Raw genomic sequence first — 25,213 nt, 5'->3', positions numbered from 1 at the left:
TATTTATTGTGTAAGAATCCGAACTGATGGTAACTCGGGCGTTAACAACAATTTTTTATTTTTTGTTGGTGTAATCAATAAGACACACACGTCTCCAATAAGTATTTGTTGGATATTTACAGAAATGTTGGGCTCCTATTGAGAGAATAATTATAATAGAGCTAATTCACATTCCTATTGTTTGGCCTCCCATTGTCAGTGCCCCACGATTTGTAAACAGGGCTATTTTTACGAGATCTCGCATGAGTTCACAGTTAGCGTCCACGAGTTGCTCCGCTACGCGCACATGCGCAGTGGAATGCGAAAGAGGTCTATTAGTAGTCCCAAAGAAAAGAAAATTATCACTTGGTTAACGTGGGTGGTCGTGTTTGCTCCAACGTACCAATAGGCCTAATAGTATTCTCTCTTTTTTTCAGAGAAAAATTCTATATCCCCATTTCGTTCTGTTAATGAAAATTGAAATATATTAGTTAAATAGTTTATTATATTATCAAGACATTTATGATGTTTTACAAGGATGGCTGATCAAAGTGAAGCGCCTTGTCGCAAATTACTGCGTTTGTTTACAATTACAGTGTGCATACAGGAGTTAGTAGGAGCTGACATGACTTCCTTCCAAGCTAAAGTACCGGACGTGAAGAAAAATAAACAAAATGCAGTTAGCAGGAATAATCATTTTAATATATATATTAATTCTAAAATTACGCGTTTTTCATTTCTTAAACTGTCAGTGCCATAGGTGTACGAGGTCTCTCCTTTTTTTTGTAGGCGGGAGGTGAGAGCAGACTGGTTTTTGCCAGGATTAAACAAAAATGCCCGAATTTAGATAACAACATTTATTTATATTTGCATTACTACCAAACAGCTACACATGTATATACAGCGTTACAAACGAACCACTACGCATTTTAAAACTAATTTTGAGGGGAGAATGATGGAAATTCATGGTAAACAGGTCTCAGATTAGAACATTTTGTACGAATATCTCTATCAATTGTGCCCAAATTTAAAGTTTTGCTCGAGCACTAGGTTTCGTACGCTTATAATCAGTACCCGATGCATCTTTTCAAGTTCCAACACACAAGGCTCATATTTGACTTTACCACCCCTTTAAATGTTATTGGCCACCATACATCGTTTGGCTAGAGTTATTGTTCTTGGATAATATGGCGGTGCATTTCGAGTTCGAAACCAAAAGAAATGACAGGACACACATGCAATTTGTAAATTATAAATTGAACATAAAAAACAGTAGGTCTAAATACTGAATAGTACACATATATTTTATGATAATTCTTTACTAAGAGAAATGCGGCATTTTTATTGCAATTCATCAAAAGGTCGTTCTGTAGTACTTAGCGCTGACTGGGAATGGGATTGGAAACTCAATAAGGGACCGTAACAAAAGTATATTGAAGCCAGAGAGACTAAGTCACTTAGTCTGAGGGGGAGGGGGTTTACGATTTCAACATCTCCATTTAGTCTTTTTATCACTTTTGGCTTCACTTGCTTTGAACTTGAAAATCAACATACAAACACAACCCAAAACGCAAAAGGCTTCAAAACACTGGCCAAGGTATTTATTGTCGACCTACAGCCCATGCAAACCAGGATATCAAGGTGGCTAGGTATGTATTACAGTCAACTCTCGTTATAACGGCCATGTTGGTACCACACAGGTCTTGCTGTTGTAACGATCGTAAAGAGTTAGCTCTCTTAGTATGACAAGTGGTTTGGCAATCATGTGTAACACTAATAAATAATAAAGTAATGAAACAAACAAAACAAAAAACAAACAAACAATTGTTGTTATACATCTTGAGCATGTTTAGGATGATTTTCTTTAATAAGAGTCGCTTCTCTTTTTTCACTTATCGAAATTTGCGTGTGGCGTCGTGTCGCGGGTGGGTGTGATATTTTCTCCCAATAAACAGTGCATTAAAACATTTCACGATATATTGTAACTTCTAATTAACAAAAAGAGACTTGACAGGAACAACTCAACTCTGCATCAAGATATTAACAACAATACAAGTTGTTTAAAAAATCTCTACCTTGCACATCAAGCGCTGGAATAGAGCCGAAAAACGGCAATTGCAACAGCAAAAAAGAAGAGAAAAGAAGCATAAATTATCTTAAATTGCTGGAAAATATGACTTGAGAAATAGGCTAACTTGGAGCTTATGTCATTGGCGTCTGATGAAAGATACCAATGGGCATATTGTCATTGGATGTATAGTTTAATAGTTACAAAGCCTTTCAGAGTGCCTTGGTTGGCCTCATATCACTGTTTAAAAACATTGTTTCACTATGTGCATTCATGAATAAATACTGTTTGTATCTTTTATATTACTACTGTCTTCCTGTGGTCTTTTCCAAACCTTGTTCTGTAACGTCAATTTGGATGAAGCCAAAGTCTGCCCATTTAGTCTTTTTGAGGAGGGTGGGGGGTCAGAATCAAGACTAAGTGACTTAGTCTCTCTGGCTTCAATATACTTTTGTTACGGTCCCTAACTTGATACGTCAATTAACATGCCCACATCCACAGAGGTTCAGGCACGCCCACCCCGGACTTAGCCTCTGACTTCGCCAGTGACCAATTCCGGGACAGGAGGGGGTGGGGGGGGGGGGGGGGTAAGTTTGAAGTGGGCGGAATTTGTAAAAAATTTAGTAAGTTGATAATAACCATGTCTGGAATCAATTAGAGACCAAACAAAAAATTAGACTGCTCATCCAAAGTTGAAGGTGATTGGAGCATTTAGACGGACTGCCAAAAATAAAGGGCAACAGACTATAATTTTTTTAAATGACTGCTAAAAAAGTTTTAAAGTCTGTCTATGTCCAAAAAAGCGGAGGTTACCTGTCCTAGGAAAAGGTTAGCCACTACGGGGACGAGATGAAGTACCGCTTGTTGAAGTTTGGTATCAGCTTCCTGAAGCTGTGTCCCAGTAGTCCTTTCACTAACTGTATGTACTGGGAGCCGGCATCCTTAGCATCCTGTGAACGGTGTAGTTGTCCATCTCGTGGTAGAGGATCGCTTGTCTGTAACGACCATCGCGGCGTGACGTAACAATTAGTGCTGGTCCCGTGCCCCGTAGCTCTGTCATGTGGATGGCGATCTCGTTGCCGTCCTGGAAAGTTTTGAATGAGTCCTTGACGATGCCTGTAGGAAGATCTTTGACATCTGAGACATTGCTGACCAAGTACTGGCCCTTGAGTTTTCCGGCTGCAAGCGGCCATGTGCCCTGGGCGGTAGCAGAAGGCCGTGTCTTGGCTGGTTGATCACTTGGGGGAGTGACGGACTTCCGCTTGGCAACATCTGTGGTCGTCACTGTGGATACCCCCTTGGCTGGAGGTCTCGACGCAGATGGCCGTAGAGCTGGAACAGGTCGCGCTGGCCGCGTAGGTTTTCCTATGGGCTGCGTCGCTTTAGCTGGTCCTGTCGGTCGCTCAGTCGCTTCCTGTTGGACTGGCTGGTCTGGTCGTGGTGGGGGCGGCGACACAGAAGGGGCCGCCGCTGGCTTTGTCCCCCCCTGTACCGTCCCTGGCGCACGTTTCCTCTTCCTGTACCTTCCTTTCTTCGGTAGTACCGAGTCCCCGTACACCAAGGTCACGGAAGCCCGTGACCCGGTGTACGACACTCGGTACTCCAGTAGCGCTCTGTAGGACTTGATAAGTCCCCCCAGGTGGGGGGGGGGGAGCAGCTCAAGAGAACAAAGACACATGTCCGTCTTCATCGCAAGTCAACTATGAGTGTAGCGCTGACATCGATGATCGAAAAGGGCCCGTGCTTATAAAACCTTTAAGAGTCCAGACTCAATCTCAAATGACGTCACACGCATACAAGTTGTATGGCGTTCTCATGACATTAGTGTCTCAGACTCTATTAGAGTCTTGAGTCTAGACTCTAAAAGTTTTATGAGCACCAGGACTGGTCTTCATTGGTCACTTGGTCTTAGTGGAAATGGAACCTGCTTCCTCGTCTTAGGCATGGGTTTCTTTGCCTATATACCGGCCTCGGTGGCATCGTGGTTAGGCCATCGGTCTACAGGCTGGTAGGTACTGGGTTCGGATCCCAGTCGAGGCATGGAATTTTTAATCCAGATACCGACTCCAAACCCTGAGTGAGTGCTCCACAAGGCTTAATGGGTAGGTGTAAACCACTTGCACCGACCAGTGATCCATAACTGGTTCAACAAAGGCCATGGTTTGTGCTATCCTGCCTGTGGGAAGCCCAAATAAAAGATCCCTTGCTGCTAATTGGAAAGAGTAGCCCATGTAGTGGCGACAGCGGGTTTCCTCTCAAAATCTGTGTGGTCCTTAACCATATGTGTGACGCCATATAACCATAAATAAAATGTGTTGAGTGCGTCATTAAATAAAACGTTTTTTTCTTTCTTTCTTTTCTTTGCCTATATGATGACATCCTCTGGCACTGCCAAAGAACCAATTGATAGAAGATGTTTTCGATGTAGAGTTTGTTGTTGAATACGCACACCAGTCGGAGTCCAAAAGCCTTGCCTGAATAAGGTTGACAGTTCATTAGATTATTATTTATCCGATATTAGGATCTCCCCAATATAAAACCATTTAATAAGTGGTCGTAATAGCTGCTAGCAGAGTTTCACTGTAATATTAATAAATAAAATGACACCAAAGTTGTAGATTCCATTTTTAATTTTATCACAATTATTTATTGACAGTAAAGTTTGGGGCAAGTTGACCAAACACTGGCACTAGATGTTTTTGGGGTGAGTTGACCAGCATTCTGAATTTCGGAATATCTGGGTTTGGTTGTCTGAGAACAATGTAAACACCTTCATCATACCAATCGGCCAGTTTGTGCCGTTTGTCAAAAGCTTTCTGCAGAAACCTGTTGCCATGTTGAGCTTTGCACTGTTCCATCAGTTTGAAGAACATTTGTTCCTTGCAGAACAACTAAGAAAATATAGTCCTGTTCTGCAGCCATCATCTGTGGAACAAGATTCGACATATGATCATTGGCAAACACTGTCCATCTGCACACTCTATATTCACTATGTTATCTAATGGAATAATAGAAATGTGAGACAGTTCTTATCATTTAAAAGGTTTTGCTAACTGTAGACTCTTTGGTTCTCTTTTTGTTGGAGACTGAGACTTTATTTAAACAAGCAAAGTCTCTTCTGTACCAGCTGTGGTCCAAGTGGACTCTGCAAGAGAAAGCTAAATGACCAGGTTGTCTGCACTTGTAACAAATGGGAACATGATAATCATTATCTATTATCCAACCTCATCTAGAGATTGTGTTGTGTCTAGAATTGTACTGTGTTTCTGGTTCCCTGTCTTTCCTCAGACTATCGTAGCTTGCCTGAACCGACCGAGATGTAATTGGAGTAAAGTTATGCACAAGATCAGACTACGATATGTAGTTGTGCATTCAGTCTAGAAAATGTTTGGGTGTGTCTGCCCTGGGATGGATATTCAGTACATTACCAGGGCTCAATGTTTGAAAAAACATTTAGGAGCACAGTTACATATTTTAGGAGCACTGGGGAATAAGTTTGGAGCACTGGGGAATATTCATAGGGGGCATCCATAAAGTACATAGTATTTACGTTCCTGGAAGGGGGAGGTGGGGTCATCATGTACAAAATTTGGTGGGAGATGCTATCTTTAAGTATACCTCACTTTGTTGATATATGTAGTTTTATCATTTGAAACTAAAAGTAGTTCAATAATATCAAAAGAAATGACCTTGAAGAGTCTCAAATCATGATTTGCAAATTACTAATTTTAGCACTCGGATACCGGGCAGCTGTTTTAAGATCTTTCAATTTCAAACGTTTCTGAATGAGAGAATTTTGAACTGGTAAAGGGAACAATTTTGAGTAAAGATTAAACATATAATCCGAAATAAAAATGAAAAAACCACTATTTGTAAACAAATTATGGGGGGGGGGGGACCAAAACATCTCCCCCCACCCACGCAGGCTCCTAACTCTGACGCCCCAGATCATCAATGAATACTATAGTAGTTAATTGTAGGCTACAGAAGAATGTAATGATTATAGTTCTACCAGTACTTCTTAATAGCTAATTTATTATTTGATATCAGTGATATAAAACATCACAATACAAACCTGAGTAAATACAAGTTTATTAACAACACCATTAGAATGACGGTAATTGTAACAGTTCTCTCCTTCACCTTCTACGATGGTCACATGATGCCGAATTATAAATATTGGTCAATCGTCAGTCGCCAATCGATGAAAAGTACACATATCTGGGTCAGAACTTTCCAAACATTGACATGATGATCAGATCATTACATTACGGTTCAGGCTTTGCGTTAAAATTAAAGTAAATGTAACAATACCACGTTCATTGTCTTACATTTGCTTTTAAACTAAAGGTCTTTAAAATCATGAACGTGTTTAAAAGTCGACTTGCAAATGGAGCCACGTAAAAACTACGGCCTATTTGTAAGAAACTTCTTGAACCGCGTTTCTGTGATTTTGTAGTCGCTTGGCGTTATTTGATTTTCAGTTATTAACTATTATCAGATGAGAATCCTAATAAAACCAATTAAATCGGTATACATAATTATAACTTTGTTCAAACTGAGTTGATATCCTATTTAAAGAGACACGCCCTAGTTACGGCTAGTTGTTAACCATTACGGCATTGTTTTTCGCTATTAAACCCATTTTTTTCCACAAATAAAATTGCACTTTACTTACATTTTATTATTTAGAATACACATTTCCATTCACCTGAAGTGCTTTTTGGTAATCCTGGTAATCCTGATGTTTGTAAAACCACGAAATGCATTTTTTGTATTTCTTAACAAGCCGCGTGCACTCGAGAAAAAACCGTTAAGCAAGTGAGGTCCAATCTATTTTTAGAGCGAATCTTCCTGTGTAAACGTCACAGACGTTGGTATACCATGTGACCGTTATCATTTTGGTTCGGTTTGTTTTCTCGTGCACGGTTCGCGCAATCAACATCCGATTTGTTGTCATTTGCTTGTTCATTTGTGAGATTTTTCTTCTTCACAGTTCATGAACATTTTCAGTAACAATAAAGTTCAGACAAGTAAGTGTCTCAATACAAAACGTTACAAACCCTTAAAACCAATAATTTTGCTAAGTCTTACGATATCTGGAGAGGGGATACAACCAGGACAGAACAATTGGAACATGTCCAGGAGAGGTGAAAGGAACGCACCCCAAGTCTGTGCGCACTCTGTGAAATTTGTCGTGATGTAGGCATTGTTGTGCTTCGAGCGACATCTACCGGTGACATCAGAATACTAACTTTCAAAATTATTTCAAGCAATTGGGACATGGGGGATTCCCATGGTATTTATCGATATAAAACCTGCTTTTTCACCCTATTTGATAAAAACGTGATCTAAGTGTGTTACAGGTTTGTAGATTAACCAAATTATAATTTATTTTCGCTGGATGGAACTAGGGCGTGCGGCTTTAAGGTACATCTCAAACGTATTTTTCTTAGAATTGATGACGTCACCAGACCAAGCATTGTGATTCTGTTGTGAATCATGTGCAAATTAACAAAACGTTGGGTCACTTAAGACTACGAATTTCATAGTATGCGTCAATGCAGTGGCCACTTTCCAACTAGCAAAACTTGTTATTTTGTTTGGTTGCACACATGCGACTTGGTAGTAATTTTTGGTCGCACTCGTGAAACATCCAGTCGCATATGCGACCAGTTGGTCAAGAACTTTGAGTGCTGATTACAAGCATGCATCAGCTTATCAATTTCATCAAGAGTCAACATATTCATTATGCAATGACACAACCATAAAAGAACAAAGACAAACCTACACAATAAACCATCAATCCTGAAATACAAATATAGTACTAAGTGGAATCCATAGTAAAGTAAATACAAATATGTAGTACTAAATAGATCAGATAGTAAAGGGAATACAAATATACTACATAGTACTTAGTGGATCTGATAGTAAAGTAAATACAAATATACTAGTACATAACTATGTAAATTGGCAATAAATATATATTTTTATATGAATACGAGTGTTAACTTTAAGATATAATAAAAACTTTAGTTTAACAGATCATTTTGAAATTTCCACACCCATGGACCAAATACCATGGAATGGCCCTAGTAATAAGTAGATCTGATAGTAAATACAATATACTACATAGTACTAAGTGGAATCCATAGTAAAGTAAATACAAATATACTACATAGTACTAATTGAAATTCAATAGTAAATACAAATATACTACATAGTACTAAATGGAATTGGATAGTAAAGTAAATACAAATATACTACATAGTACCAACATACATGTAGTACTAAGTGGAATTCGATAGTAAAGTAAATACAGATTTACTATGGGTAAGTGGAATTCAATAGTAAAGTAATGTAAACAAATCAGATTCAAGGAAACTGGATTACACTTTACAGTAAAAGAGTTAAAATCAAACTGCAAATCCAAGTCTATTCAGCAAAAGTAAAAATATCAAACTACTGCTGATGAAAACATGAAAGTCATCACTAGCAATGCAAATAAAAACCAGCAACTAGTGAACTGTCTAAAAATGTTGCATCGGAGGGACCAAGGATGAATAGTGACCTGTAGTATACTCGGTCTAATATGAAATACAATAAAGACACTACTAACTGCCACCTGCTTATCAACACTAATTAAACCACCACTTGTTTCAATTAGGTCATTAATCATAAACTTCAAATCATTTAAACTAAATCACTAGCTTCTAATAAATTGTAAATGCTAGGTTAGTTAGTGCCATCATGTGCAGATATGAGGGAAAGCAAGGGATTAAAACTTGGAAGAAAGAAGAAACAACACTGGGAATAGAACCTGAAATGAATTCATCATTAAACCCAGCGATCGGATGAAACCAGTAACTGAAACTATAATCAAGCTATATATTAACTAATATGTCTACCGGATATTCTAAATGTTAAAATGAAATATTTATTTATTTGAAATTTGATTCTAACTAACAGTGGAATCCAGGTTCGCTTGTCATGGCAGTTGAATTGGCTGTCGTCACAACCATTGTTGTCAGTCAAATGAGATGTAAGCATTTGTAATGAAGTAAAAATTGTTCAGAAAATAGTTGACTGTTTTTTATTTTATGTTTTCAGGGATGTGAGAGCTATGCGTAAAGGTGCTTTTCTATTTCGTCTAAAAAACCAAAAACATGATGTTCCATACTGTTGACCACGCAGGGTTAATTTGCATGTTTTCACGGTTTCAAGTTTATGATGTGTGCCTTATATTATAAGTTATAACCAGTTTAGATTTGTTAGCATTGAATGCAATTTTTGACAGATCCAGGGGTTGCCAACAACAATTTTCCTTCAGGGACCCTTGAGCAGCCCCTGGAACCCAGCCGCAGTAAGCTTTTTTGTAGCAGCCCCTCTCACATCCCTATGTTTTACAAGTGGTTTTTATTTTATTGTTTGATTGGTTTCAGAATGACATCAGCTGATGTAACTGACCGATTACCCAAATGCTGGCAAGGACTGTTTGGTGCCCTGAGATGTCAGCGGAACGGTCTTCAGCTGGCTAAACTCTGGCTGCAGCACAAGTGTTCTTCCCAGGCTGACGAGGCGCCACAGTGGCAGGCTCTGCTTTCTTGTCTCACTGAAACCGAACCCCGCCATCATGGATCTTCCCTTACTTTGTTAGTGCTTGTCTTATTGGGTTGTACCTGTTAATCATGATGGGGGGGGGGGGGGGGGGGGGGGGGGAGCAGGCAGTTGTTAGGTGGTGGGACTAAATATAAATCGAACCCCGCCATCATGGCTCTTTCCTTACTTTGTTAGTGCTTGTCTTATTGGGTTGTACCTGCTAATCATGATGGGGGGGGGGGGGAGCAGGCAGTTGTTAGGTGGTGGGACTAAATATAAATCGAACCCCGCCATCATGGCTCTTCCCTTTGTTAGTGCTTGTCTTATTGGGTTGTACCTGCTAATCATGATGGGGGAGGGAGCAGGGCAGTTGTTAGGTGGTGGAACTAAATATAAATCGAACCCCGCCATCATGGGTCTTCCCTTACTTTGTTAGTGCTTGTCTTATTGGGTAGTACCTGCTAATCATGATGGGGGAGGGAGCAGGGCAGTTGTCAGGTGGTGGGACTAAATATAAATGGAACCCCACCATCATGGGTCTTCCCTTACTTTGTTAGTGCTTGTCTTATTGGGTAGTACCTGCTAATCATGAGGTGGTGGGGGGGGGGGGGGCGGAGGGAGCAGGGCAGTTGTTAGGTGGTGGAACTAAATATAAATGGAACCCCGCCATCATGGCTCTTCCCTTACTTTGTTAGTGCTTGTCTTATTGGGTAGTACCTGCTAATCATGATGGGGGAGGGAGCAGGGCAGTTGTCAGGTGGTGTGACTGAATTTAAACCGAACCCCGCCATCGTGGCTCTTCCTTACTTTGTTAGTGCTTGTCTTATTGGAGATTTTCTGCTAATCATGATGGGGAGGGAGCAGGGCATAAAATATAAAATAATGCTGGATTCTGCAATTTTTTAAGTTCAACCAGAGCGGTCAGTTTGGGATCAATGGGCCAATTGGGCTGTTTCTCGTGCCAGCCAGTACACCACGACTGGTATATTAAAGGCCGTGGTATGTGTTGTATTGTCTGTGGTATGGTGCATATAAAAGATCCCTTGCTACTAATGGAACAATGTAGCAGGTTTCATCTCTAAGACTATGTCAGAAATTACCAAATGTTTGACATCCAATAGCTGATGATTAATAAATCAATTTGCTCTAACAGCGTCCTTAAACAAAAGAAAATTAAACTTCAATTTATTGTTATCTTTATCTCCTCTCAAAGATGACCTTTGTTGCTCAGGCCTTGCTGACAGCTTGAGTTTTTCAGCTGCCATCTTGGTTCTATATGTCTCAACTCTATGCATGGAGTTCATCTGTTTACAATCATTTATCTCAGTAAAAATGTCTTTTATGTGTTCCTTATCAACAGTATCTTGTTGGACCTTCCACAACAAATTAAATTCCAACACCCAAACATTGTGAAAATTGTGGGATCAAATCCTTCCTAAGTTCATATATTATATAACCTATATATTAGCAGAGTGTATAATTGAAAGTTGATCGTTGGTGTAAATCGATTGTGATTGATGAATGATCAAGAATGTATATAAGAGGGAATATTTTGTTTTCAATATTTTGATTAGCTACAGTTGTTAATTGAAAATTTAATTGCAAACACTATTTAACATTTAGAATTGTGTAGCATTCTTGTGATACTGAACAAAATGTTCACTGATATAGCAAAGCACTTTGAAATATCAATATATTTGTTTCTACCTTATTAAATTTATATAGAGAACAACTAGTTAATGACGTTGGATATCTGCTTTATCCTGTGAAATGGGAAATTCTGCGAGGCATAGCCGAGTGGAATTTCTCATTCAGCCTGAACAGTGTGCTCTAGTGGGACTAGAGTGACGTCAAAAGTCACATGAGTGACATCAAAAGTCACATGAGTGACATCAAAAGTCATATCCTGCTACTATACGGATATGTCTGCTTTATCAGTCATCATATTCTGTCAATAGAACCGGTGGATGCAGGATAATAATGATTAATTTCATTTCAGTCTACTTGTACATTCCTTTTGTGTTCTTTCAGCGTGCCCTTGTTTTGTTTACTTTCACGTGACTTGCAGACCAAGCTGCTATCTGTGATGTATCAGCACCGTTGGGAAATCTGTGTATCATCACTGCAGACATTTGTCGGAGTCATACATGCATTCACTGGAGATGGCACCTGGCAGAGGACACTTTGTGACATGTTGAGCAGGTCTTCAGCAGTATCATCAAACTGTGGGGCAGAATCATCAAACCATGCACCGCAAATGGAGTTGACGCCAGCACACTACAGCTTCACCCAGTCAAATACAGCACTGACTGACCAAGTGTGTCACCAGGTGTTGTCTGGTTGCAGTGTATCACCATGGCAAACTAGTACTAATATGGGAGCCACAGGTAAATGAAATAAGACATTGTCAGATATGGGTGTAAATAAAATATTACAATTATCTGATATGGGATTAGAGGTAACTTAAATACCACTTCTGATATAGATGTTACTGGTACATACAAGTATAAATAAAATATGACATTAAGGAATATGGGAGTTACAGGTAACTGAAATATCACAAAGTGAATATCAAAACTTACAGCAAATTTGGTTCTCCACATGATAACATCTTAAAGCTGCGGTGTCTGGAATATTTTTATTATTTAAGCATATAGAATAGATGATTCAGTTCTGTTTGGTACATAAAAGGTCCACCACATCGTTATAATTTCGCAATGCTCGCTTATCTACATTATCTAGGTCAACTGCAAACCCAATGGCCAGCTTGTTTTTCTTCAATTAACGGGACGCCAGTAAAACTGGAAATTTACGCGATTTGCACAGGCGCTGAGCTTCTCACGTGATTTTGAACAAATTTAACTGTCTTGATTGAGGGGTCGTCTCATACCTCCAAAATATATTTATATCCATAGAGGTATGGTACAATACCTTTCCAGGGGTCGGTGGGGGATTTGCCATGAAATTTTGTCAGTGACCAGCAGTTGGCATACGCGTTACATGTAAAGGGGTGTTAATAATTACGTAACACTCTAGGGGTAGAGGAAGAGGGCGGTATATTCGATATATATAACATTTATGAAGACTATATGTTATTTCTATTCATTACTTAGACCTAAAAATGTGGTGTGTTTTTTAAATGCGCGGTCGGTCTAGGATCGATCCCCATCAGCGGGATTGTTCCAGCAAGTGCGCCATGACTGGTATAGAAAAGGCCATGATATGTGATATCCTGTCTGTGGGATGGTACATATAAATGATCCCTTGCTAAAAAAGAAAAATAATAAAAAAATATTTTTAAAATGTAGCGTGTTTCCAAGGCGCGTGTGCAGGGATTTCAGCGGGGTTAGGACTTATAGACCGCGTTGAGCAAAGTTTATATGGGGCCATGTTCCCCCAGAAAATATATTTCAAATTTTTTTTTTCTTGTTCAGGGAAGGGTTTCGACCCCCAATACCCTCTCCACACACATGCGCCGTTTCCTCTCTTGGATTATATGTCAAAATTACCAAATGTTTGACATCCAAAAGCAGATGATTATTAAATCAATATGCTCTAACACTGATGTCGTTAAACAAAACAAACTAACTTTATCCTTTCCAAACGAAATAATATTTATTTGATTTTGTCGATTTTACCACACGTAAAATTAAAAAGTGAAAACGGTCATTTTCTACTTCAGTTTTTTTAAATAAAAATATATACATGATCAATGTGTTATACAAGCTAAACTTTGAAAGTTCTACTAACACTTTATAAAATATTAATTCTTAAATAGGAAGGTACGATTGGCGATAGTACGTTGTCAAGATCAAAACCGGTTTTAATGAAAGAATAGTATGTATCCTCAACTGAACGTTCTTTGTACAGCGCAAGAATTCTCATTTCATTTTTTGAGACGAACCCTACAATTTCAAATCCGCAAACGCACCTGTTAACTGAAATTGACAACAGGCTGTCGTTAGTGGTTTGCCGAGCTATGGCCGCACAGGCGACGAATTGAGTGTATACTTTTGACGTTCTCCGTTCATAGCGAACGCACACACATTTTTTAAAAGTGCAGTTGAACTTGTATTTCATATTTGTGCATGATATTATTATATGGTAACCAGACACTGTAACTTTAACAGCGTTATTGTGACCTAGTGACCGACAAACACTTTATTAAGGACACCGAAATGTCTGTTTTACAGAGTTATGACTCTTTCCATATGCAATTTTACCTCCAATTTCTGACTGAGGATTTCATTTTGTCAAATGTGTTACATTTTTGGGTTTTACACACCCCAATCCCCAGGATGAGTAACTGTTGTTTTTAACTTAAATGTAATGAATTTTGTGAAGTGCTTTGTTTGTTAATAAAATCTGGTTTGATATTACCATTGTTATGATTTTTTTTTTTTTTATTGCAAGAATTAATACAAAACATATTAAGTGTATAGTTTCTTTTGGCATTCAGTATGTATCTGATATGAGATTTGGAGATAAATGAAATATTAAATGTAATATGCGAGTTACAAGTAAATGAAATATGAAATGTAATATGGGAGTTACGGGTAAATAAAATATTAAATGTAATATGGAAGTTACATGTAAATGACATATCAAATGTAATATGGGAGTTACGGGTAAATGAAATATCAAATGTAATATGTGAGTTACAGGTAAATGAAATATCACATGTAATATGGGAGTTACGGGTAAATGAAATATCAAATGTAATATGGGAGTTAAGGTAAATGAAATATCAGATGTAATATGGGAGTTAAGGTAAATGAAATATCAAATGTAATATGGGAGTTACGGGTAAATGAAATATCAAATGTAATATGGGAGTTAAGGTAAAGGAAATATCAAATGTAATATGGGAGTTACGGGTAAATGAAATATCAAATGTAATATGGGAGTTACGGGTAAATGAAATATCAAATGTAATATGGGAGTTACGGGTAAATTAAATATCAAATGTAATATGGGAGTTACAGGTAAATGACATATCAAATGTAATATGGGAGTTACGGGTAAATGAAATATCAAATGTAATATGGGAGTTACGGGTAAATGAAATATCAAATGTAATATGGGAGTTACAGGTAAAAGACATATCAAATGTAATATGGGAGTTACGGGTAAATGAAATATCAAATGTAATATGGGAGTTACAGGTAAATGAAATATCAAATGTAATATGGGAGTTAAGGTAAATGAAATATCAAATGTAATATGGAAGTTACGGGTAAATGAAATATCAAATGTAATATGGGAGTTACAGGTAAATGAAATATCAAATGTAATATGGGAGTTACAGGTAAATGAAATATCAAATGTAATATGGGAGTTAAGGTAAATGAAATATCAAATGTAATATGGGAGTTACGGTAAATGAAATATCAAATGTAATATGGGAGTTACAGGTAAATGGTATATCACATTATCTGATGTGCAGGGTTTCAACCCTATAATCTTGGAAATTAATGAATATATTTTTATGATGTTTAAAAAAACTATAGTAAGAGAAATGCTGTTTAAAATTTGTCAAAGTACATGAAATACAATGTTGAATTTCAAAAGATTTTAAACCCATAACCACCTTGTAGAGGCACTTGGGTCTATTTTTTATTACATACCCTCAAATTATTCTCTAACAGAAAGCCTGGATGTGGGTGTTACATGTTTTCAGTGACAGGTATTTTGTGGTGATCCAGTACACCTTGGTTTGTAAATTTCAGGAGTCACTACCTATATAAAAGAAAAGACCAACATCATACCATCACCAGATGAAAACCCAAGTCGAAAACCTTTCCACAGAGAAGAAACTCGGCAAGTGTGTGATGCTGGGGTAGCAGAGGAGACGTTGGAAACACAGGATGTGATTGTTGTAGATGATGAAGACAGTTTGATGGAATCGCCCCCAACTAAGAGAGCCAAACAAGGCATCGACATCAAGGGTTTGTCACTACAGTTAACCTGTATTGTTTGTTGGATCATGTGATCTTTGTTATAATGTAACAAACCAAGCTTTCTTTCGTTCAGCAACTAATCTGTTGTAATGCTGCAGTTTAATGTTTGTTAAGTAAATTCTGTTCATGACCATTAACTCTAAGATATAAACAGATCTTTCTTTAAAGTATACCACAGATACCACTTCAAATACTGAGGTTGAATTTTATAGAAAAGCATATGTAGATATCGGTATATTTATTTCGTAGCATTGATGCTAGTGGCAAGAAGTGATTACTGACTAGTTATACTGATGTTGGTCTACATTTGGTTATAGGTTTAGCATTTTTACTAAACAATGCATATTACTAATTCATACCAACAATTCTTTTGTCAGTTCTAAAGTTTGTATTGTTTTATTAATTCCCAGATGAAACTACAGCTGAAAAGAGTGAAGTTCATATTGATGAGATGCTTCAGGTAACCTTCCCGTTTCTCTTGAATTTATTCCACTTTGGAATTTCATGAAAACTGAATTTCAGTCAGACAGCCAGGTTGACATATTGTAGACTAAATTAAATAAAAATAATGACCATATCAATGTAAAGCGTTTAAGTAACTGTGTTTTTTATTGGCCATGCTTTACAATCTAACCTACCTCAAAACACACCATCACCATCCTATTTCTTTAAAAAAAACCAATCATAATTCTAGAAGACTTTTAAGTCATTTTTCTGATTTATTTTTTTATAATAAAAATCAGTGTCTCGTCATGTTTACAAGGCTGTCTGAAAAAATTTCATATCAGTACTACAATAATAGACTCCATCATATGTGGTCATGTGAGATAGAAAAAAGTACACCCGAGATGGAGGAAATTTCAACCTATGACGAAGCTTGCCGAGTCCCATGGTAGAAATTTCCACCACCGAGGGTGTACGTTTTCTTTCCCACATGACCACTTATGATGGAGTCTTTGTTTTTTTCCATCCATTTGATAAATAAACCATTATTTTACACAAACAAACAAAGATGGCTGAAAACGTAATGTCTTTATTTGACCATTTTATCATAAATGAACTACACTATCATATTTGCAGCATCTTTCCTGTGTTAAATATAATTTAACACTACAAATTAACAAGTTAGCTTTTATAATGAAGGTTTTAATAACAAAATATTGATTTAAAACTAACCAACTCGCATTAATATGACATCATATATTACAAACGACTTAATACTCCCCATGTTAAACGCAATGATGTCATAGCATATGCAAGACAGATGTCGTCCATATGGGCTGACGTCATGGAATGGGTCTGTCTTGCATAGCTAGGGATGGGGGGGGGGGGGAAATATCTCTATACTTGGTAATCATTTGAATTTCCCCCAAGCATTACAGCTTCAAAACACTGGGTTTTTTTTTTCTTTGTAGGCTAAAGCTGAATGGCTGAGAGAAGTGTGGCAGAGTTCTTGTCTCCCTGTTCTAGAGGCGTCGGAACTGAGCTTCCTTTCTAGTCTCCCAGCTTGCCAGGTGACTCCATTTAAAACACAGCTCTTCACTCAGTGTAACGTATAGGACATATTTTAACTGGTTCAAACTAGTTTTGTCTGTTACTTAAAGAGTTGCCTTGGTCTTTACCACCTACTTCAAGAATATACAACTTTAATTAATTGTTTAATGTGACCCTCATTTCAGGGCATGGTGTAGCTCTGTGGTAGAGCATTTGTCTGAGGTGCAATGTGTTTCTGAATCTATTACAGTCTGGCTTCAAAAAGATTTATAAGCATAGTCACAGATGTCAAAATAATCATACATGTATGTCAGATGCCAAAAAGCTGTAGTTAAAAAAAATGTGTTGAGGTGTCATTAATATTTCTTTTTTATCTTTCTGAGATTTAAAGTATGTTTAGTCTCTCCACAGATATTTTATTTTTATGCATATATCTGCAGTAATCAAACTTGATATATGAGACCTGATCAGAGCCGGTTTAAGGATCCGCGGGGCCTGTAGCACAAATAACACTGGCTCCCCCTTCCCAGGATATATATTTTGCAACCCCTTCGGGGAGAAGGGAAAAATAACCTGGAGAAAATAAATGTACACATGACTGTGGAGCCCGTAGCCCGTGCTACATGTGCTACTAGGATAAACTGGCTCTTGACCTGATATTGATGACAACCTCTACAGTGAGTAATAAAAACTAAATGTTTTTTCTTATAGATGAAGCTGCTTTGTGATGCTGTCAACATGTCCTCTCTACCAGACGAATGTCTCTTGATGGCTTTTGAACTTCTTAAACGAATCACCCTGGCTGTTAGTTACAGCAGTTGTGTTGCATTCATTTCTGGATGCTTTATTCACAAGGTGAAATTTTGTTGTTGTTGGTCTTACCTTAAGTCGAAGGCAAGATGTAATGTTATGTTTTTAACCATAGCAACATGGCTGCGTTAGCGTATTTTTCAGTTCTATATAAAGTTATTACATTTAGCTTCATTACAAACTATGAGTCTCGAATTCAGTAATACTCGGAACGTAGTTGTGGTTTACGCCCAGACGTGTTAAATTTATTTCTGATTTTTTATTTTATTTAACCACCAAACCAGATTGTAGTAGGTGAGACATTGAATTCTGTCTAAATACTGCAGGGAACCTTTTCTTCAGTCAGTTGTTTGCTACGCAAGTTTTACCACTACACAATTTTAAAACATTAAACAGTAGTTGCTCATCAATTTTCAATTGACTAGAAATATCGCTAATCAAAATGTTCCCTGGATTATACACATTTTTAGTTTTCATCAGTTTTCTGTTTATAGATATAGGATACCCTTGCTTAGATACCTATAGATTGTTTGAAGGTAACACTGTTGATGATTGCTATGTTTGGAATATAATACTGAAGTGAAGCCATGCCATTTTGTTTGTTTTGTTAGTTCAGAGATTTGGACCATACTGCTTCAAGGACACTGACTGGTGTTTTGATCAACTTGGGGGAAACATTCCCAAAACAGATAGTTGATTCAATTACTGCCGGCAGTCAAATCAATGAAATGAGTAAGTAAAGTTCGACAGAAAATCTCAGTGTCACCAAGTTATAAGCTTTCAGAATACTTTTACCTAATTTAAGCCAAGAGGAAATAATAACCTCAGGTGTATTTTATAGCTTTATATAATTAAAATATGACAGAATTGTGAGCTATTTAATAGGTGAGATAACTCTTTCATACATAATTTTCTTGAAAATATTATCTGCAATATTTTGGGTGGTTTTAGCAGGTGATTTTCTATTTCACCTGCTAAGTCTGAAAAAAAAAGGATAGCTTTTTGCAGGCCGCTATTCTGAGCCCAGGATGACGAGATGAACACATTTACATCTATAGGCCTCTTCTTCAAGGTAGAGTAAACCCAAACGAGATTTATGTGTTGGAAAGATACATACCCGGACTACCAACACATACTGACACTTTAACAAATGAAAAATGCGTAATTTTAGAGTTAATAAAAAACCATGATTATTCCTGCTAACTGGGGGCAGCCATTTTGTTTCGTTTTTGTGACATCTGGTGGTATAGCTTGGGGCGAAGTGACGTCAGTTCCGTCCATCTGCTCTATGCACAGTGTAAACAAAGGCTCTAATTTACGACAAGGTGCTTCGCTTTCATCAACCTGACTTGTAAAACAACATAAATGACTTGATAGTATAATAAACTATTTAACTAAATATATTTCAGTTTGCATCAATAGAAAAAATGCATATTATTAGGCCTATTGGTATGCTACGTTCGAGCAAAAATGACCACTCACGATACCCAAGTGATAATTTTCTATTCTTTAGGACTACGTAATTGGTCAGTTTTGTGATTTTAGATGGGGAAAGTCTACTTAATTAAGGGTTTTACAGAATTACTTACAGTAATAAAGCAGACGGCTGATCGATTACGATTAGAGAGGTGTCAATACGGTTAACACACCGTCATCTTAATAAAAGAGGCATGTCTTTTTAGTGTGTCTAGACACAGTGTCTGGGAACCGTCTAAACATACACCTGCCAATCAGGAACCTCAATCAGGTACAGGCCACAGAAAGAAAAGACCAATTAACTAAGAAAACACTCCGATTATTATTTCAGAACGTGGGTTAATTTATGTACAAACCATAATACAGTTATTTCAACACTTTGACAATGGTGGTTTATTTTGTATTAAACATAAATATATAATTGTTGCTGGCTTACTGGGATGACTATTAATACAGAATATTGCGATGCATCCACAAAAATCAGGTATGTTTTGTTTCTTCAGTTCGAAGACTAATTCCTGACGTGACTCGTTAGGTGTTACGTAACCACCAGCTCGCATTGAATATGCATACCAGGTCAAATGCCTTGATTGTCCCTTCCTTAACAGACAAACAGTTGCTCACACACACGTCATACTCACCCAAACGTCATACTCACCCAAACAGTGAGATGTTTGCACTCACCTTTCATCATTATATATTGCTACAATGCTTATTCTTTAAATGTTTGGAACTGCTCTTGTTATTTGAAATTTTCCTTTTGTAATATTATAGGGAGAGGAATAGAGAGACCTCATTATATAGATAGATCCCTTTGCAAAATAAAAAAAAATGTCCATGTTTGTGATAATTGATATACTATAAAATGTATTATTCGCGGCAGTGAATCTTCGCGATATCAAAAATGCAGGCAGTTCGCAGTTTTTAATTTTCGCGGTGTCATGGTTTTTGGTTTTTGTTTGTTTGTTTTTTTAAATTACTAACACGTACAAAACTATACTATGTTTTAAATCGACACTAGAGTGGTCAACAGAGGTATACGTAATATTATCCCTTTCTGAGCAACTCCGCTAAGTGCTGCAGCCACATGTCCAGCGGCGACCACACTGTGTACAATTAATGAAATTAATCCAGGATGTGGTTCAATCAACTGTCCAGAAAGTGTGAAATAAAGACAAACACTTGTACTAGTAATCTTGTTTTAATGTTTAAACACCGGTTGTTAAAAATGTCTCACCTCTTTAGTTTTTGTCACTTGTCGATGACGTTTTTCCGGAAGTTTACAAAACCATTTGTGTCCCTTATTTTGACTGGCCAATTAAAAATGGCTCATTATACTAATTTCTAAATGTTTATTCACAGCTTAACAATACCAGTAAGAATGTCTGTTCCAAAAATCAACTACATTTATCATTCTTCACAAAAACAGTGTTATGGCAGGTTTAATTTTGCAGTAATTAAAAAAAGCACAGACAAACCTGAAACTGTTGGTTTACCTGACCCTTCAGCGTGTTTAACGATCAAAGAAGTTCAATCGACACAGGCCCGCCAATGATGCCGTTGATAAATTAAACTTCTACAAATCGTAAACAAAAACACTGTGAATATAGACTGTATGATGCAGAACAGCATGCCAAAATTGCTAAAATGTTGGGTTTTTTTTTTTTTTTTTTTTTTTTTTTTGTTCTAATGGATTTTATTATTTGCATAAGTGTAATTTTCACGGCTAAATTAAAAAATTTGGAAAATACACATTCGCGAATAATAAACATTTTACAGTATCTGTTTGTTTGATTTCAGCCTCATCCCAAAGTGGCATCTTGTGTCGACTGTGTAAAGAAAGTTTCAGTGTTGAATGTCAGGCCTACCTGTTGAGGTAATCACCTGGGTTCTGTTTAGAAATCAGTGTTTGTCATTTCAAAATACCTGCCATGTATGCAGTGTTCTCGCTGGGTGAAAATTAAAGGAGGGTGGCCACGTGGCACCACACCCTTATAAAAAAAAAAAAAAAAAAAAAAAAAAAGTGGGAGCTTGGTTACCATATTGTTGTGTGTTGGTAGACTTTGTGGAAAGACATACTCCTTATTTTGCCTACAAAAATGTGCAAAATACGAAATACAAGCATACTAGTCTTTTAACTGAACTGAAGATGTTATCGGTCTGACATTCACGGGCAGTTCCGGTTTTGCTGAACCAATCAAAGTTTTAATATGAATATTTTAATAAAGATTTCAAGATGTATGAAAAACAATAAAGATGTTTGTAAAGTGATCCCCTAATGTCGGATAATTTTTTTGTTATTTCCATCTTCATCGAATGAATCGATCGCTGTGATAAAATATTATCGTCAACTGATAAAAAATAGTTTTGTTTTTGTAAAGGCGGTGTATATATTATTTGGCACCCAAGATAAATAATGTTAATAATAAACACTACCACTTCTATTGTTTATATAAAGGGTGATATCCCCCCCAAAATGAAAAGTTTACAATATTTTATAAAGAACTGCTGAATAAACAGAATGACAGAAATGACAGAAAGTAAAAATCAGCAGTTAAACCAATTATATCTGCAATTGAGGACAAAATATCAGACAATAGTTGGTGGAAACAAAAGACAGAATGACTTTTCTGACCACACGTCAAATTTGGCGCCAAATAAGTAGTGTGTTTTCAATCGGAGATTGCCGAATCTAAAAAAATTAAAATGTTTTCATTGCTCAAATAAAATATAACTTTTATTGTGTAAAATATAACTTTTATTGTGTGTATTAAACATACAAATGGATACAGGTATGGGACAAAATAGAGGCTGTTAAAAATACTGTTAAATTATGTTACGGTAACTGTCGTAAATGTTTCGTCAATTGCTCTTTCGTACACAACGCAACTTGTTTCCTTTAATGTCCAATGTGAAGACTGTTCGTTGTGTTTTGTGTGGGGAAAAGTGTGTATTTGGAAATAGCGGAGATAGGTACTGTAAAATATAGTATGGTGCTGGAAAATAAAGAGGGGCGCAGAAAAATAAAGGAGGGCGGAAAACGTGAAAACAGGGCGGCAAAATGTAATAGCGGGGTGGGTCGCCCCGCTTAAATGGAGCAGCTAGAACACTGGTATGCCTGTACGTTTTGAACACACCTTATAAGCAATATATACTAAATCTGGTGATCCATTTAAAATACTGAGTAGCATAAAAAAATTAATTTCAGGGGTGGGGGGGATCTTAAAAAGAAGACTAAAGAATATATGTATGATAACATACACAACACAAACAATTATGAGGAATTAGCACACTTTCAAATAACGAAAAATTAGAACAAATCTACCTCATACCTTGAATAATTATATAATACATTAAATCACATTTAATGCTCAAATATATCTAAAGCTGCTCACACAAATAGGAACCATTTAACATTTCAGGAAGTTGTGCGAGTCAGGTGTTATGAATGAACACTCCGTCCTCGTGGTGGCGTGTATTCTGGAAAACCTTGATAACCTGGATGAGACTACAACATCGGTCGTCTTTGACTGCATTCATAAGTCAGCTCAAAGCTTGTGCCAGAGTCTCAAGTTTGGCAAACTGATTTTTACATTTGTTACCAAGTATGGAAACACAGTAAGTAGACTGGTGTCATTGTGACTTACATTTGTTTACTAACATCTCAGGCCAGTGTCTGGTATTTTAGTGTTTTGTACAAACACAGATCCACCAACACTTGCACTTTTTACATAAATAGCCATGGATTAGTGAGTTTGTCTACACTGTTACGCTCATGCTCAAATTGCTATGTAAAATAAGAATAGGTGTGTGTGTGTTTGGATAGATAGATAATATTTAACATGCCCATATGCCACTAGGGCTTCAAGCATGTCTATCCCAGGACCGAGCTCTGGATAGCCAGAGGTCTGCTCCGGGACAGAAAAATGTGTGTTTGGAGAGAGATTTTATGAAAGTCTGTTTGCGAGTGTACTTAACTTTGGTGTTATGGATCTAATAATAGGGTTTTTTGTCCTTTTTTTTGACCACACACACCAAAAAATCATTGATAGCTTAGGCCTACTGTAATTTATAAATTGTGAGAAGTTTGGGTTTTTTTTCTTCTTCATATTTTGCACTTTTTAATAATAATTTCGCATTATAAATTTTACTATTTTACAAAAATATCAAAATAATAAGCTGTACTAATTTGTTTATATATTTTTTATTTGTTAGTAGTGCAGGCCTGAGTTAACTTTTTTAGGGTACCTTGTCAGTTAAAATATTTACCTTATTGACAACATTTCTGTGAATGGAAGACATTGTGTGGTTAGGAATCTTCCAGTAGTTAAGTGTATATTTTTTCAAAATATCTAATGTGGATTTATAAAATAAAATAAAAACGTCATTGTTACCAATTTTTGTAGGATATAGCATAGATTTTAACGACTACAGTTGTCTCATCAACTAGTTGGCTAAAGATTTCAAAGTTTGTAGATAGATATCGTGTTTTTATTATTGCTTTATTTTCTATCATCCAAAAATGGTTTGCTCTGACAAATTATTTATTGATATAATTATTAAAATGAAATATTTTAACAATATTTTACATTCTCTACCTTACTGTAGTCTTCAAATAACTCATCATTTACAACAGTGGAAACTATCTCATTATTTTAAAAATATTGTTTATTTTATAAACATTTCTTTTAAAAAGAAATTCCCAGTGTAGGATTTTAGTTTTTACCACAAAACGTTCATATTTGAGAAAACTGTTTATTCGTGTTTATTTCAGTGGTCTGCCGCCCAGCTGTCATTGTTGTTTCAAGTGGCAGACCTCCACAAAACGTTCATGAAAAAGTCTGTGCTGGCTGCATTACGGAGGATTTCTAAATGATTGCATATGTTGGGTGCTAAATGGAAGAAATTAGTTTAGTTAAAAACTAAAAATACTCTGTGTGTGTGTTTGTATGTGTGGTGTGTGTGTTTGTATGTGTGGTGTGTGTGTATGTGTTGTGTGTGTTGTATGTGTATTTGTAGTTTTTAGTGAAATATTTGCCATGGGACCATTTCTCGACCAACAGACATCCTAAGTTATCGCGATAACAGTTGAGAGAAAGTTGTTTAACTTTGGTCTTTGAACCTGACCATGACAACTAAAATATATATTTTTTTTTTATTGAGGCATGTTTATTTATTGCATTAAAACGTTTATGAAATCATGTATGTAAAACCCCTCTAAACCTTAACTAAATACAAAGTCCTGGTTTGTGGGGTATACACTTTACAGAGGTTTGTATTGTGGGGAAAAGTCTTCCTTGTATTCTATTCTTTAGCATTTATAAGTACTTTTCAACATTTTGAAAATTAAGTTGAAATAAAATTCTACAAATATCTTTTCTTTAAACAATTTAAATAATTTTGTCATGAAATGAAATATTTAATATTTCTTGCTATTCCATTAACAAAGGGAACTAACTCCACTAGCTCTGTCTTCATGAGAGCTTATGAAATTTTAATTTGTTTTCAGTTTCCTAATTAAAATAAATGAGCTTTAGTACCACTAAGATAAAATAGTATGGGCCAGTTAAAGGTGTGATTAGGAAAGATGGATATTAATGTATAGGTAGTTAGTTTCGTTTAATGATACCATTAGAACATTTATATTGATCATTAGCTGTTGGATGTCCAACATTTGATGATGATGACAGTCAGGAAACTTGCTACATAGTTCCACTAGCAGCAAGCCTTTATATGCACTTTCCTATAGAACAGCACATATCATGGCCTTTGATATACCAGTTGTGGGGCACTGGTTGTAATGAGGTGGAATTAAAGAATGAGTCCA

At 36.6% G+C, this 25,213-nt stretch overlaps 1 protein-coding gene across 1 annotated transcript; it reads left to right on the top strand.

The window, feature by feature from the left end:
• The first annotated feature begins 1,169 nt into the window (after positions 1-1,169).
• LOC121382377 lies at positions 1,170-24,759 on the top strand. Its single transcript, XM_041511965.1, has 11 exons — positions 1,170-1,251; positions 9,490-9,699; positions 11,678-12,033; positions 15,376-15,594; positions 16,017-16,066; positions 17,022-17,120; positions 17,812-17,955; positions 18,522-18,642; positions 21,187-21,262; positions 22,809-23,004; positions 24,161-24,759. Exons 2-11 carry the CDS (start codon positions 9,491-9,493, stop codon positions 24,260-24,262), a joined length of 1,572 nt encoding a protein of 523 aa, XP_041367899.1. The 5' UTR covers positions 1,170-1,251; position 9,490; the 3' UTR covers positions 24,263-24,759.
• The last annotated feature ends 454 nt before the right edge of the window (positions 24,760-25,213 follow it).

Source organism: Gigantopelta aegis, chromosome 9 (genome assembly GCF_016097555.1).
Source record: "Gigantopelta aegis isolate Gae_Host chromosome 9, Gae_host_genome, whole genome shotgun sequence".
Taxonomy (NCBI): Eukaryota; Metazoa; Mollusca; class Gastropoda; order Neomphalida; family Peltospiridae; genus Gigantopelta; species Gigantopelta aegis.
This window is presented reverse-complemented; position numbering and strand designations above follow the sequence as displayed.